At 47.5% G+C, this 14819-nt stretch overlaps 2 protein-coding genes across 9 annotated transcripts in view; one reads left to right on the forward strand and one right to left on the reverse strand.

Annotated features, from left to right (window-relative positions):
• MKLN1 (muskelin 1) overlaps nt 1–10580 on the forward strand; it is a 100541-nt gene extending 89961 nt beyond the window's left edge. Inside the window, exons 17-18 of one of the 3 annotated variants that reach the window (XM_082769124.1) lie at nt 1049–1103; nt 2980–10579. In XM_082769124.1, coding sequence (XP_082625250.1) covers nt 1049–1103; nt 2980–3101 — 177 coding nt within the window. In that variant the 3' untranslated portion in view covers nt 3102–10579. Of the gene's footprint in view, nt 1–1048; nt 1104–2979 lie in introns of all 3 variants that reach the window. The other 2 variants (XM_082769126.1, XM_082769125.1) reach the window with 2 other exon arrangements.
• Nucleotides 10581–11350: 770 nt separating this feature from the next.
• The window catches only part of PODXL (podocalyxin like), a 43175-nt gene continuing 39706 nt past the window's right edge, over nt 11351–14819 (reverse strand). For 3 of the 6 annotated variants that reach the window (XM_082762704.1, XM_082762708.1, XM_082762705.1), the window contains one exon: nt 11351–14450. In XM_082762704.1, the coding sequence (XP_082618830.1) occupies nt 14256–14450 (195 nt within the window). In that variant the 3' untranslated portion in view covers nt 11351–14255. The remainder of the gene's footprint in view (nt 14451–14819) is intronic. The other 3 variants (XM_082762706.1, XM_082762709.1, XM_082762707.1) reach the window with 1 other exon arrangement.

Raw genomic sequence — 14819 nt, forward strand, 5'->3', positions numbered from 1 at the left:
ACCTGCTGCCCTGCTCCAGAATAAACTAGATTGAAGTGATGCAACCTGTAGTTGCCAAATCTGCTTTGGCTGCTACTTGTCACCTTCTCCATACTCTGTTCCATTTCTTCTTGAAATTGAAGTTACACTGATGGATATGTAATTCCTGGCTGTTCTCCCCGCCCTTTCCCTCAACATATTTGCTTCTCCACTGTTTTTAACCTCCTTTGCTTGGGCTGCATGCTGTAAAGACACACAGGCAGGAGACAAAAGATTGCAAACCTTTAAGGGGTTGGCTAATTCTTGGAAGAAACATGACAAAACGGCTTTGCTGTGACACCAGGAACTGCAAACAGCAGCTGGGGGCAGAGGGAAGCTAGTGCTGACTGTCTATCGGGGAGGCATTAGGGGAGAATAAAGCTGTGAATGTGCTACTTCAACCACTTTCACTCTTGATTCTGATGTTGCCAAGCAAGGGACTTTTTCTTCTTTTTTTTAACTTAAAAAGACCTTGCTTCGAACAAGCTTGTGATGGGAGCTGCTCTGGCAATTCCGAAAGGTTATCACCATTTAAGAGCTTTTCCTGTGTTCAAGAAGTTGATGCTGCACTTGAGCAGTTAACCTGTTTTTGTGCCATCTAATCTTCCCTTGCAGAGGCTGTACCACACTCATCTCTATGAATGTTGCTTGAAAGAGGGTTTACCTGACTTTTGTGCTCTGATATCTACCAAAGAGGCAAAAAAAAGTTAAAAACACATATAAAATTAAACGTTCACGCTCTCCTGGTCAAGTACTGATCATTGTACTGATGTTGGTCTAACCAAGACCTCTTGGAAAAAAAATATCTTGGAAAAAATATCCATCTTATGCTGCCAAGGTGACAAACGGTGTTGCTCATATGAAAGCACTGCTGTTATTTGTATGCATATCGCAGTGATTCTGAGGGTTGTGCAAAGAAAACCCAGCAACTGTAAAGCCACCTGTGCCACTATGAATCTTTTGGTGTTTTCTTTTTTTTTCCCCACGCAGTTAATAACACTTGTTTCTTCTCCCACCTCCTCTTCTGCAGTTTCAGCTTCTTGCCTCAGCGTTATTTAAGTCTGGCTCGGATTTCACCACTCTTGGTGAGTATTGTGCTGCAGAAGAATCATACTAAGTATGTTCCCTCTTGTAAAGATCATTACTGTTCATTTCTGGTCTTTTTTTTTAATATATATATATCAAAAGCTTAAAATTCTTAGGAGTATTGTGAGCCCTTTTAGGTTTGAATACACAAAGTGCCACATTACAGGCATTTGATAGGGAGTATAATGACCAGTGTCCAATGCCTCAAGCCCATATTTAAAACATCTGTCACCAGTGGTTTTAAATCCATGCCTCTGGGGAGTATTTTGTGTCTCTTATTACATCTGAAGCTTTACTGTTACCCAAATAAACAGAAGCCTTGGTCAGAATAAAGTAACTCCTGTCATGTCACTTTGGAATCTCACAGCATGGCTACGGCTCTGTTTGCTGGGATAGCTGCAATTCCTGGAGTAGTTTGGTTCGCTCTGTTCTTTGCAAAACGAGTTCTTTGGGCAGGATGTCAAGACTGAAGACAGCAGTGGCGTGTAGGTCTGAAAACAGGAGGCCTGAGCCAAAGCCATAATTTGTTTTGCTATTCTATCCAGTTAACTCTTCTTTAGGGTTCAGCTGTTAATCCTGGGCGAGCTATAGGAAGACCATTGGCATAATTCACGTTCCTGTGATTGTGTTGCCATCCTGTTACCGAGCTCTTCTTGGGAGCATGGATGACTTCACTTTTTTGACAAATGTGTAATTCCCAATCTAAGGAACTGAGGGAAGGAAAAGGCCACTGCTCTGTCTGCCCTGCTGGATGAGGAAGCTCTGGTGAGCTTGTTTGCTTTGGAGGATGTTACCCAGTTCATGCTATTTCTTAAAATACGGGTTTTTGAAGAAAGACAGCACTTGATTCAGGAATGCTTGCCCTCCCCTCTGAAGGTCTAAGTGCTCTAAAAGATTAATTAGTTTATCCTGCAGTAACACTGCTGTGTTTTACAGTACAATGCTGTATTAAGAGATTGGCTTTACAGATAGGAGGACATCATACATCAAGTAGCGCTGCTGAAATAAAACAACCAAGCCCTCCTTGATTTGATTAACTTGGTTGGCTTTGATTAACTGAAGAGTGAATTAAAAAGCATTCTTTTTGAGATACCAGTGATTTAAGCAAATACAAAGCAGAGGAAATTGTTGCATGCCCGCTCTATTGTTCTTGCTGTTGATGGTTTAAGTATGGGGATTTGGATAAACAATGCTGCTGCGGTAGACTAAACCCTCCCCTGTCGGGAGGAGGCACTTCACAAATCGAGTTGGCGAAGACCCTGTGCCAAGACTCAGGCTGGGACCTCAGTGCAGTCCAGGGATTAAATAACAGCTCTTAACTTGGGACTCCTACCATCAGCAGAGCTTGTCTCGAGAAAAAACTGCAAGCAGCACAAGTACCAGTTCTGGCTAAGACAGCCGTGAGATAATGAGGAGAGCCTGAGGACAGAAGAAACGAGGCACCAAACAAAAATAGCTGCAGAGATCTTGTTTTCTGGGACATCAGAACGGTCCCCTGAGGACTGTCACTTCCCCAATTTCTTTAGGGACGTCCACGGGCTTGACAGCCGTTTGCTTATTGCTTTTTATGGAGTTTTAATTTCGGTGTTGGCTTGGGGTGACACGAGCTCTGTGTGTGCAGGCCTGTAGTAGGTGGGATGGGGAGCTGGGAGCCTTGTTGGTACAACACTACAGATGTGAGCTGGGCTGCAATGGGGAATCAAGCTGTTAATTAACACTCAGCACTGGCTACAGCAACATGTTCATGGGCAAAGGGGTTAAAGCAGAAGCAGCAGATAGCCAACAGCCATCCAGAATCAGAAACTGATGTATTCTGCAGCTAAACCATTTAAAGCAGTCAGTGCTGACGAGCTTTCCCTTCTCTTCCTCCCCCAGGATTTTCAGACGTCGATCACACTTACGCGCAGAGAACTCAGCTGTTTGATACACTAGTCAACTTCTTTCCAGACAACATGACCCCTCCGAAAGGCAACCTGGTAGACCTCATCACGCTGTAACGGAGCAATCACTGGACACATGGAAGAGGGGGAAAAGCATCCATTTTCAGTATTTTAATTTTTTTACTGCATTGATTGACTGCTGGGATGAAGTAATATAGTAACCCCTAGGTGTTTGAGAGGGGTTTTATACTTGTATGGTGAATCCCTGAAGCTTTTCCCTTGGAGTAGGTTAATAAAAATGTAACTGACATACTTCTGACTAAATACATATATTTTTTCTGACTTTGAATTTTTGAGTTAGCAAATGTAAGGAGAAAAGAGGGGGGGAAAGAGAAGAAAATAAAACCCCGTCACGCGGTGATTGTTTTTTGCCTGTCGGGAAAAATTGAGATTCATGGGCTGTCTGGAATTAAAGATGATGGGTTTTATTTTGGGTTTCATGGGAGAGGGGGTGGTGGTTCTTCGCTCATGTAGCTAGCCATGATATATTGTTTTGTCCTACAACTTCATTCTCAGCAGCTGAATAACTTGGCAGCAGGACACTGGCGTGTGTTGAGGTAATAGTAATGTATGTGTCTCCAGTCTTGTAATCGCAGCGTGTCATGTGAAGGGAGCATGTGTTACAAATTGTCAGTCTCCTTGTCTGAGATCCTGGCTGGCAGCAATGTCAAATCGCATTTGATATCCATTTCAAACCTAAATACCTGAACGCCTAGCTTCCACTCTCTGGAGCCTTCCACTTAGACCTGACAGACAAGGGGGAGAAACTCTGGAGAAACTGTCAGAAAATGGGAGTGCTGGGGTTTGTCTGCACAGGCTCCGTTTCAGGGATCGCTCTGTTCTTGCTGCCGTGCTCTCCTGCTGAGAAACCGTGCAGGTCCTCGCAGAGCTCTGCAGAACTGGGTCTTCCACGCGCACACCCAACCTCTGCAACCTGACCCCGGGTTGGGTGTAGGATTTCTGAAGCAGATTGTCTTCGTTTACATCCACCTTTACGCTTCTGTGTGCGTTTGTCAATGTGTAAATGTGAAGAGGTCTGCTCCAAACAGCTTGTCTCCTCTCTGTGTAGTGCAGCTTACTCACGTTTAAACGCATTTTAGACCTCAGTCTGAGCACGAGGGAGGCCTTTCTAGCATAAACCTCTTCAAAAACAAGCTGATGCATATGTATAGAAAATATATTCCTCCTCGCTGAAAGCCTTCTTTATGAATAAGGTAAGGGCTTGGTGCTGCACTGTGAAGTGGAACGAAGGACGCGCGTACCCAGCATTAGCAACTTCTTGCATTCAGTGTCAGTAAGCATTCAGTACAAACTGGCTGATATAAATATTTGTGTGACTGCAAAGCTTGATGTCCAGAAATGTTCATGCCGGTAGGGTGTCATTGCTGCCCTCACTATGGCTACACGGCTCCTGTTGAACTTGATGGAAGTCCTGTGTGTGCAAAGACGATTTGGACTCTTGAAATAAAGAGTTAGTGAAGTGTCTTTTTCAGAGCTCGAGTGTCTGCTTGCTTTGATTGCATTGTACTGCCTCTTTATCATGTTCTTTGTGTGACTTCCGTAGGTCTGGCGCATTAGAAATAAATTGTAAACCCCCATACCAGTGATAAATCGCCCAGAAAGGAACAACGCAAATAGAGGTTGGGCTCGGCTTTGTCTGCAGGGAGGGCTATCCAGATGCAATGCTTTTAAGTAACCTGTAACTTGAGGCTGTTTAGAAATTGTATACGTCGGTGGATGGCAAATCAGATGTCTGTGGAAGAATCCGCTCTGTACGTAGCACATAAAGTGAAATCTGATTAAATTGTTTCTTTGAAACACGGGATTTTTTTTTTCCAGTGACATGGAAAGTTTTAGGTCACTGCAAGGTTTTCCAGCGTGCTAGGTTTGCAGATGTTTTGTTATCAACTAGTTACAGTTTGGGATATGAATGTAGTAACCAGTGGTGCTAACCCTGGGGGAGTTTTCCAAATTGAGTTTTCCACCGAGGTTGAACCGAGCCCACCTGACACAACCAGCCAAAAAGCTGCAGCCCGTACTTATATTCACGCACCTCCGAGCCTATAAAAAATAGCTGGGCTGAGAAGCTGTGGCAAGTAGGTGGTGGGAGTTGAGAAATGCTAAAGGCTGTGTGAACAGAGTGGCTGCTGAGCTGGTTGGTGTTGGAGAAACTCGATCAAAACTCACTTTATCAGGGTGCACGCAGAGCCTGGCTCGGTCACCGTGCTGCAGCGTAGTCTGAGCTAGGCGAGCCTTGCTTTTTGTAGGACAGGCAATCCTAGCGAACGAGAGCACTTCAGGATGATCAAATATTGACCTACCTTTATCCTGAACCGATCGATCTCATCTCACATGAGCACAGTTTATGGATTGCAGCTGGTCATTAACCAACAGGAACAATTTGCTCGGCTTCAGAGTATTCGTGGAGCAGCAGAGGCACCCTGTGGCCGGGGAAGTTAATCCCAAGCGAAGGCTGCTTTGTGGCTTTGCCAAGGGTATTTCCTGGTCCCCTGTCCTTAAATTGAATTATTTCGTTGCATTGCTATATGCTACACTACCTGATTTTAAAACCAATTAAAAAATTCTGAGCAGGGAAGTGTAAATTTCCTTTCAAAATAAGCCAGTTATTAACGAGCAGGAACAGAGAGTTCGACTTTAAATACACGCAGATCTTGGTGGTGATTCAGGAAAGTGTTAGATGTGACCATTAGGGAAATGCTGAACTACAAACAGAACAGAAATCTCCTCGATCTGAAAAGAGACGCCTGAAAATGTTTCCCAGCACAGTGCACTGTAGCAGGGGCTGCTGCTTAGCATAAAGACAAGCACACTGCTTGCCTTTAGCTTATATAAAGAGGTGACGTTGTCTATAGATTTAACACTGCATAATTTCGCATTACAGTAGTTTAAATTAATATATTAATTTATTATTTTGTGGATCAGCTCTTTGGAAAACACTTAAGTATTCTTTACGGGAAGAATTCTTTATTCTTCACTTCTGTACCTGCGAAGTGATGTTGTCCTTGAGAAATAAAGCCCGTCGGGTTTGGTTTTGGCCACTTTAATTAGGAAAAAAAATGAGTTTCTTAATATTTATACAGCTCCTCATGGTCATCCCAAGGCAGAAGTCCTTCAAGGTTCTTCCAGAGTGACTTACAGGAGTGAGTGCTTCTATCATAACATGAGTTGTAGTTTTCTGGCTGTTTTAAATGCAATGTTTGTAATGTAATTATTCTTCCTTTTTTTTTTTTTTTCTGAGCATAATGAGGAAGGAGAAATTTTGTCCTGGACAAGTCCAGTTTGCCCTTTCTCCAGGCAGCATCCCGGAGGCGTATTTAGGCAGTGATACCCAGCCACGTAAATAATCATCAGGGTCTGATTCTGTTTGCCCAGGATTGCCCTGGGCGCACACAGGCACGTGCTAGCTCAAGGACCGAGCTTGGACTTTCTGCCCTTTTCAAAATAAGGGCAGGGTTTGGCCAACCAAGCTGTGAAGTCCCAATTTAAAAGGTTTTTTCTCTCGAAGCCTTGTGCTATAGCAAGTAGACTGAAATAGGGGAACTTTCCTAAAGAACTTACTGCAGCTTACCTGCATCGAGTGTGTACTGAAATAAGGTTGCAGTGAGGAGCCTAAATTAGATTGCTGATTTCTTTTTCTTTTTTTGCTCACTAACTAGAACAACCCAGCCTGAAAAATTAATGACGGAGGAGTCTGTTAGTAAATGCCTCACACCCACCTTACCTGCAGCCGTGCAGGGAATTTCGGAGGCGTGGGGCTAGTGGCAAGGGGTGGTGATAGCTTTATCTCTGTTTCTCCTTAATAAGCAGCCACAAGTGCCAGGGTCTCCGTTAGCTGCTTCTTCCAGAACAGGCTCCTTCCACAGCAGGGTAATTACTCTGCATGAGTGTTTTCCGCAGGGCTTTGTGGAACAGCTGCTTTCTGAATTGTTTTCCTGATGCCTGCACATTTTTAGAAGGGAGTTTTCTTTGTTGCAGCGCTCTGCGCCCATCTCGCCCTGCTGTGGAAGCTTGCACCGGGGAACGCTTGTCTCCGCTGGCTCTTCCTCTAAGAAAAGCATTAATGCCACTTGTTTTGAAGGCAGGGAGGTGGCAGGTGCCTGTAACGCTGTGCCTTTCAGGATGGAGAAGGACGGACTTCATAGAGCTCCTTGAGTTAAACTTTTAGTGTGGATTAGCTCTGAGCAGCCTTGGGTTTGGGTGCTCCTACATCTCCATTCGTGCAGTAATTCTGTTGATGTAATGCTGTGATGCTTTTAGGAAAAATGGCAAAAAATGTTATATCTACGTTCCCAGATACGTTTCCATTCGGTACCTTTGTATTTAGAAGTGGGAAGATGTCTCGTGAAACCTTGAGTCCCGGTGTATGCTTTGAATTTTAGTTTATTCGTGAGGATTGTCTTGGGGTTGAAGAATATTTGGCTGTTGTCAAGAGATGCCCTGACGGTAAAACTAATTCCTGTACGTCTCTGGCAGTGCTCGTGCTGTTTTGTAGCTGGAGCTGTCGCAAACAGAGGTGGGCCCACTTTGAAATAAATTCTTGCTGCTGTGATAAGGAAAAATTAGCAATGACAAAAACTGAGCTTGGCCATCCTAGTAAGTGTACGTGACAGCTTGGAGATGTCTTATTTTTGTGAGAGTTTAAGAACAACAGCGATGTGACTTGCTCTTAGGAAAATTTAGTAGTACATAAGTGTAAATATTGTTAAAATATCAATGTACTTTTGGAAGCTTGTTAGTGTATTTAAATGCCTCTGGGGATGGTAGCTCTGATCATATTGTGACGTGGAAAACATGCTAGAAATTCAAGTTGTGGTCGTGACTTCTGGGCAAAACCCCTGATTTACTGAAAACTTTTATTGTAGTGAGATGTCAGAGTGGAATGAGTAGCGTACTGTACTGGGACTGGTACGATAGTACGTGGCTCAGTGCTTAGATAAACTGACTCCACGTGCTTTTATCTGTAGGTAAAGCATTTAAACCCAGTTTCAGAGTGGCTGTGGAGCCAGTTAACGACTTGTTTTTTTGCCGTTTGAAAGGGTTGCACCAGAAAATATCACAGTTTACGCCAGGAGGCGAGCATCTTTTGGTGTTCTGGCAGAGCTCAGAGAGCTGGATGGAGTTTGGGGTTATTTATGAATGCCTTGGTTATATACGGAAACCTCTGACAAGGGGAATAGTGGTCATGGGGCTGTATGTAATGCCAGCTGTATGGCTTGGGACTGGAGGTCTGCAGGGCAGCATCGGTTCATGAAGGCAGCATATTGCTGCTGTCCCCTTTTGCTTTCACATACCTGCACTCAATTTGTTGGTGTGATGGGCTCCGAATGCTTGCTGTGACCCAAATTCAGCGCTTTCCTTCCCAATATAGCCACGGACTTGCAGCAGCTGTCAGCATTTCACTCCAGCACCTTGAAATCTGAATTTATACTTGGTGGAGGCGAAGGGTTGTGTTGTCTTGGCCTCCAGCTGTTTGCTCTAAGACTGGCTCTACCCGGTTAGCTTTTGGGTTTTGCTGCTGATTTAAAGGAAAATCTCACTCATGCGTTTGCTGTCCAGCGTGGTCCCCTCTGGGTGTTCCCCTATTCACTCTTTCCCCCCCCCACGTGATTATTCACTGCAACCCAAACAGTTTGTGCCTCCAGATTCCCCTAAGGTACGTGGTTAAAGTGGATGCAGCATCTCCTGAAGGATTCAAGGATCCTCCTCCACAGGGGGAGCACAGGGTGCTGAGCTCCAGCATGCTCCTAATTTTTTGTCCCCTTTGCCATGCCGGTGTGCAGGGCTGTGGTGAGCCTGCCCTCTTGTTTTAGCATCTTAGCAAAGAGAAGGTGATGATACCAGCCCTCCCAGCTTCACCCCAATCCTTGTTGTAGGGTTTCTACCTCCCACTTGCATAATCCTGAATCTTTTACCGCTGTAGACAAGCAGCAGGTAGCTGGGGAGTCTTTTATTTCCCCCGTGTAGCAGGACAGAGGGGGAAGTGGACTTGGATAATGCAGTAGTAGCTCGTGAGAGCGCATGTTTAGGGCATGATTTCTCTTTTGTGGAAGAAATTGAAGGTTCTTAAGCAGCTCGGGTATTTTGTGCAAGTTTTTTTTCACGTGACTTGGATCCTCTGGTTCCCTTTCAAATAGATCCTGGTCTTGTACCACATCTTCTAGTCCTGGAGCTTCATCCTGGGCTTTAGCCCCACCAGCATCAGAGAGAGAAAAGCCTTGAATAAACTTTCCTAAGGTCCTGTCCCCATCCCCTGTCCCCCCCAAGTCCCTCTGCAGCAATTTGAAGGAGAAGCCAACTGGGCTCAAACTCCTAAATATATCGGGGCTGTGCAGCACGATTGACTATCAGACCACGTCTTGTGGCCTTAAAAGCTTGTTAGAACCTAAAAATGCTCTCAGCTTTCTTGTGGGGTGATTATGGGAATTTCAGCTACATTTTTAATTAACGTGATGGTGGGAAGGCCAGACCAAAACGGTGACCCCAATGATTGCAGTCTTCTCAACTTCCCAAATACCAGTGGGCAGGTTTTTCTCCCCAGTGATGAGAAAATAAACTTTAAATAACCTGACTTTGTAATGAGCTGCCCAAGGGATTTGAATCAATTCATATTTCACGGCGTAGAAAAGTGCTGCAGCGTGTGACCGGGTCTGTACACTGAAGAACCTACTTTGAGGCTGAAAAGTGACTTTTTTTGAAGCCTAGAAAACAAAACAACACAACACCAATCTCAGCTCTTAAGAGGCAAGTGTCTTTTTATCAATCTCTTCTTCCTCAGCTGCAAGGCAGTGGCTTGACTTAATTTCCCCTCTTGTCTGCCGTGGTAAGTGGAAAGGGACACCAGCAGGGGATGCTGAATTTCCTCGCTTCCTCCTCCTTAGCCTTCCTCCCTCTCTCTCCTTCCCGTTGATGTTTTGACAGGCCAAGCACCTTCACTTCTGAAGCTGTGGTGCTGGAAAAAAAAAAACTAGCAAGTAGGAGCTGTTCCTAACCAGCTGTATTTCCAGCGAGAAGCGATGGGATGCTGGGGAGACCTTCAGCCAGAGCAAAGAGCTCGGTTAAACAAATGCACCTGGTGGGTGCAAACTTAATTCCTGGGCTATGGTGATTCCCCATCCTGCCCCTTCCAGCTAAATGGGTTATTTCTGTTCAGCCTGGGCTGTTTGTTTGCTTCCTTGGCGTAATTAAGTCACCTTTGGTCCGTGCTGGGTTGACGTGCGAGCCTCATGCTGTACCCGAGTGGACGAGTGCTGCGAGGAACACCTACTGTAGTTACGTTGTATGTAATGTACATAAGGAGAGAATGTATTTTGTTCATTTTTCTTAATAAAAATGTATATGCTAGCAGGGGTGTTTATCTTAGATCTGTTCTAACAGCGCTTGCTTCCAAGGGTGGAAAAGGAGCCGCGAGCACCTCGTACGAGCGGTGCCGGAGCTGTGAAACCGGGGAGGAACGGGCAGCTGGAACAGAGGCTGATGCAAAACACTGGCTTTTAATACTTAAATTCTTTTTTTTTTTTTTTTTTTTTTTCCTCTCCCCCTTGCATGATTGGAAACTTGCTCCATCCAACGTAGAACAAAACTAAAATGTTTTATTTTGGGCACCTGGAGGCAAATGGAAATGCTGCGGGCTGTCCCTCCTTTGGAGGATGCTTGGCACGGGGTCACCAGCTTTGCTTTCGCAGCCTGACCCAGCCGTGAGGGGGGCAAAATGCAGAATTAGGGGCACTAATCGGGCATCTCCCCCTTTCCTCCTTGCTCAGAGGTACCCATGAATGCTGTAGCTGCTTTGGCTACCCGGGCATCTCGACCTCAGATAGTTGCACACCATGCACATGCTGGCACTGCGGTGCTTAGCATAGATTTGGCTGGCATTTTGGGGTCTTTCAGAGGCACTGGGAACTTTTTAAAGGCACTGGGGACTCCAACAGGCTGCGATGGGGCTGCCTCACCCCCACCAGCTGAGCATCCCTCCCTTTTGGGTTTCCTCCCCTTAATTAAGGGCAGGTCTTCATCACTATCCTGCTTCTTTTTTTTTTTTTTTTTTTTTTTTTTTTTTTTTTTTGGCACAGCAGAAATGCAAGCTGGGCATCCCTAAAGGCCTGGGCTGATTTTCCTCCTGCTCATCCCAATGTTTTAACATCCTCCTGCTGGTGGGACCGTCCAAAACCTGCGCTGGGTCTCCAAACGAGCTCAAAACTGCAGCAGCCCTGCTGGTCCTGGAGCCCAAACCCTGCACCAGCCCCCCACCCAGCACCCGCCGTTCCCCCAGCCAAGAAACCAGCCTGTTCCATACGAACCTTTATTGACAGAAATACATGATGCTCTCAAAATATATATATTTGTAGGAAAATGCCAGAAGAATCTCCGCGATCCAGTTAAATCCTCGGTTAAATTCCAGTGTACGTCAGACTCCTGTCCCCGCCGGAGGCAACGGCGAGAGCCGCGGGAGGCGTGCGGGGCTCGGTGGCTGCGTCCTCCTCGGCGGGGCCACGGCGCCGTGAGCGGGAGAAAACTGATCCTAAACCTATGTCCACCCTCCCGGAGGGTCTGCGAGTGGAGACGTCTCCTTGCGAGAGCATCCCAAGGGCTCGCCAGGAGGTAACGAGTCCCCATCGCTTCGCACGGCGGCTCCCACCTTAAAGCTGTGGTAGGGGAAGAGGAGAGAAGCCAGGGGAAGAGGGGAGAGGGGCAGGGAGGGAGGAAATGCCTGGGGAGATTATTATTTTTTTTTTCTTCTTTTTTTTTTTTTTTGGTCTAACAGTTATGGCTACGGTCTACGAAGGGAAGTATTAAGGCCAAAGATGCTCGTCGCTGCATTTCCTACCTGATTTATTTTATTTGTTTTTGCAAAAAAAAGAATGTTACCAACATAAAAACTTACTGTTTTTTTTTTTCTTTCTTTCTTTTTCCAAGGAAATAGTTCTTTAAATAGGGGAAGGAAGATCTACTATAAAATATTAGTGGTTTAAAAATATGGTGTCTGGAAAAATAAATAAATGTACAATTCCTATTCAAATATAAATCACTATAAGCACTTGCCGAGCAGTCGATATCTCCACCGGTCTCTGCTCTGAAAGATTTTAAGGTTGCTTGACCTCAAGCCTTTGTAGGGTTCTCTTGGAAAGTCTTTGGACCTGACTCCTTAAAGCACTTTGGCATCTCTGCCCCGGGAAGGGGATCCTGGGCTTCTGCTGGCCGCCGAGGACCGAGCCGCGAGGTCGTTGATTTTGGGCACTCGATCCGGGAAGCAGCTGCGAGCTTCATTAAGGGTTCGTTAAGGCTTGTTGGGATGTTAAGGAGCCGAGCTCGCTGCCACCCGTGCGGAGGCACCGGCCCTGGGCTGTCCAGCTCCAGCAGGGAGGCGTTTTCCTGCTTCGTGGCAAGTTTTTGGTCCCCTCCCAGATTGGCCTTTAGCTTTTTTTTTTTTTTTTTTTCTCCTTTTTTTTTTTTTTCTCTGATTTTTTTTTTTTTCCCCCCTCCAAAATCACTTCCCCGTAGTGCGGTGCACAGGTGATAAGTGAAGTGCGCTGAGTACATCGCTAATGGGCAGCAGGAGTTATTTACAGACAAAAACAGATACAAAAACAGGCTCGAACGCTTCCAACTGTCCGTCAGTGCAGGAGCGAAGGGAGAAGAGCTGGCCCAGAGGACGCGAGGCATCTGCCATCCCTTCTGCTTTACCCAGCTTCGGGGACGGCCACGGGAAGGGTTCCCCGTGGTGTTAACCCGAAGGAAACCTCCAGGCCGTGATGGGAGCAAGGCAGGAGGACCCTGCGTGGGTGCTGTGCTCTGTCCCAAGCTCTGCAACCTCCCCATCCCTCCAGACCCAGTGAGGAGCTGGGAAAACCAGGAATGCCTCAGTTCAGCCACTTTCTGCCCCCCTCTAAAGATTTATTTCGAAAGGAGCCCTTGAGAGGAGACTGAGGGCTGTGGGATGAGGCTTGGTGAGCTGAGCTGGAGGCTGCTCTGCGCATCGCTGCTCCTTCGGCCGCTTGCTCAAGAAGAAAGGAGAAGCTTGAGGATGTGGATTGAGCTGATCAGCCTCGTGGGGAGGAAACACCAAGGGCTGGGGGGGTGGAAAGCTGCCCCCGAGCCACCTGGTTCGCGCTTCTGCTGCTCTTTTATCTCTTCTGCAGCTCACGCAGGACACCGTGACCCCCCAAAAATTGCCGTGCACGTTGCCACCAGCCCTGGCAGAGGATGTGTGGTGCTGCTGCAGCGTTCCTGGCAGGTGATCAGATGCTTCCAGAGGTAAATCCAGCCGCAGAGCTGGGCTGGGCTCCTTTACAGCAAAATAAAACCAACTCATAACTGTGTGCTTGGGCTGGTGATCGGGCACCGCTCCAGGTTCTCATGAAACTCTTCCTCGGAAGGATGAAATCAAGGAGTGATTCCTTTTCCTCTCCCTTTAACATTAAAGCAAAATCTGCTGCATCCTTCCCGTCACCTCTCCTGGTCTGAAACAAGAAATTGCCCCAGCCCTGGAGCCCGTTGTGGGGCAGCTGAAGGCAGGGTGGGATTTGGCATCCCCGGGCATTTGCTTGTGCCCCAAAGCGCGGCCGTGGCGCGTTTTCATCCAGCAGCTCGGCGGGGATGGAAACTGGCTGGAAAGGGAGCAAAGGGGCTGGTTTGGCTCCTCCTGCTCCATACCTGGGCGTTCTGCAAGGGAAGGGTGTAGGGGAGGGCAGGGTGATGATTAAACACCATGGGCTGGAGGAATTTTGGAGCTCTGGTTTCCAGGTTTGCCGTCGGGGGCTGCGCTCCGCTTCCCATCCTCATGGTGTTTCTTTTTATTTTTGGGGTCGCTCGGTAGCTGGAGGCTGCTTTTGGATGGATGGGAGGGAACGCAGCATCCCTGCTGGGAAAAACAAACCTCGGGCATCCCTGCTTGGAGGAGAGCAGGGCAGCAAAGCCATCCCGTGGGGTTGGTCCCGAGGAGCACCCATGGGTGACGGAGCCGCTCGTCCCGATGCGGGTGCTGTGGTGACCACGGAGCTGTCTGCTCGCATCCCTCCCCCTGCCATCCTGCACCCCACCTGGTGGCTGTGATGAGCTCATGAGGGATTTTTCTGGGAATTTTGCCTTGTTTTGGAATTGTGCGTGTGTATGGGGGGGTTGTGGTTATTTTTTTTTTTAAGGGGAGTTGGGGGTTTCTGGGGGGTTGTTTCTTGCGGGATCAAGTTCCATATCCTATAGATGCGTGTCCTCCTCTTCCTCCAGGTCTTCCTTCATGATGGTGTCAAGAGGGACGATCCAGCTGTCGCCCAGCTCCCCGTTGAGGTTCACCTTCTTCTCCTGCATCTCCGAGCAGGTCTCCATCACCTCCAGCGTGGGGTTGTCGTGGTAGCCGTTCTCCATCGTCTGCAGCTCCTCCGTCAGGCGCTGCTGCGAGGAAGAGAAAACCCAGAAAAAATAAAAATAGAAAAAAAAAGAGGTGAGGAAGAGCTTGGCCGTGCCCTGCGTGCCCTCTCGGGTCCTCCCCTGGCAGTATTTGCAGCCTCCCAGCCCGACGAGGCTGCTGCTCATGGAGGGAGGCTCCATGGGGCAGCAGGGGCTGGGGGCTGCAGGCAGCGCTGGCACAGCGAGGGGGGAGCACGGGGCTGGAGGCAGAGGCTGCCGGTGGTGGAAGGGGGGGGGGAGAGCAGCCAGAGACCTGCAGAAAACCTCCCCGAGGGCAGCTGGGGTGACGTGGCTGTGTCCTCACGTCACACAACCTTGGGAGGAGGCCAGCACCGAAGGCTGAGCATCCTCAGC

Source organism: Aythya marila (genome assembly GCF_965140915.1).
Source record: "Aythya marila genome assembly, chromosome: 1".
In the NCBI taxonomy this organism is placed as follows: Eukaryota; Metazoa; Chordata; class Aves; order Anseriformes; family Anatidae; genus Aythya; species Aythya marila.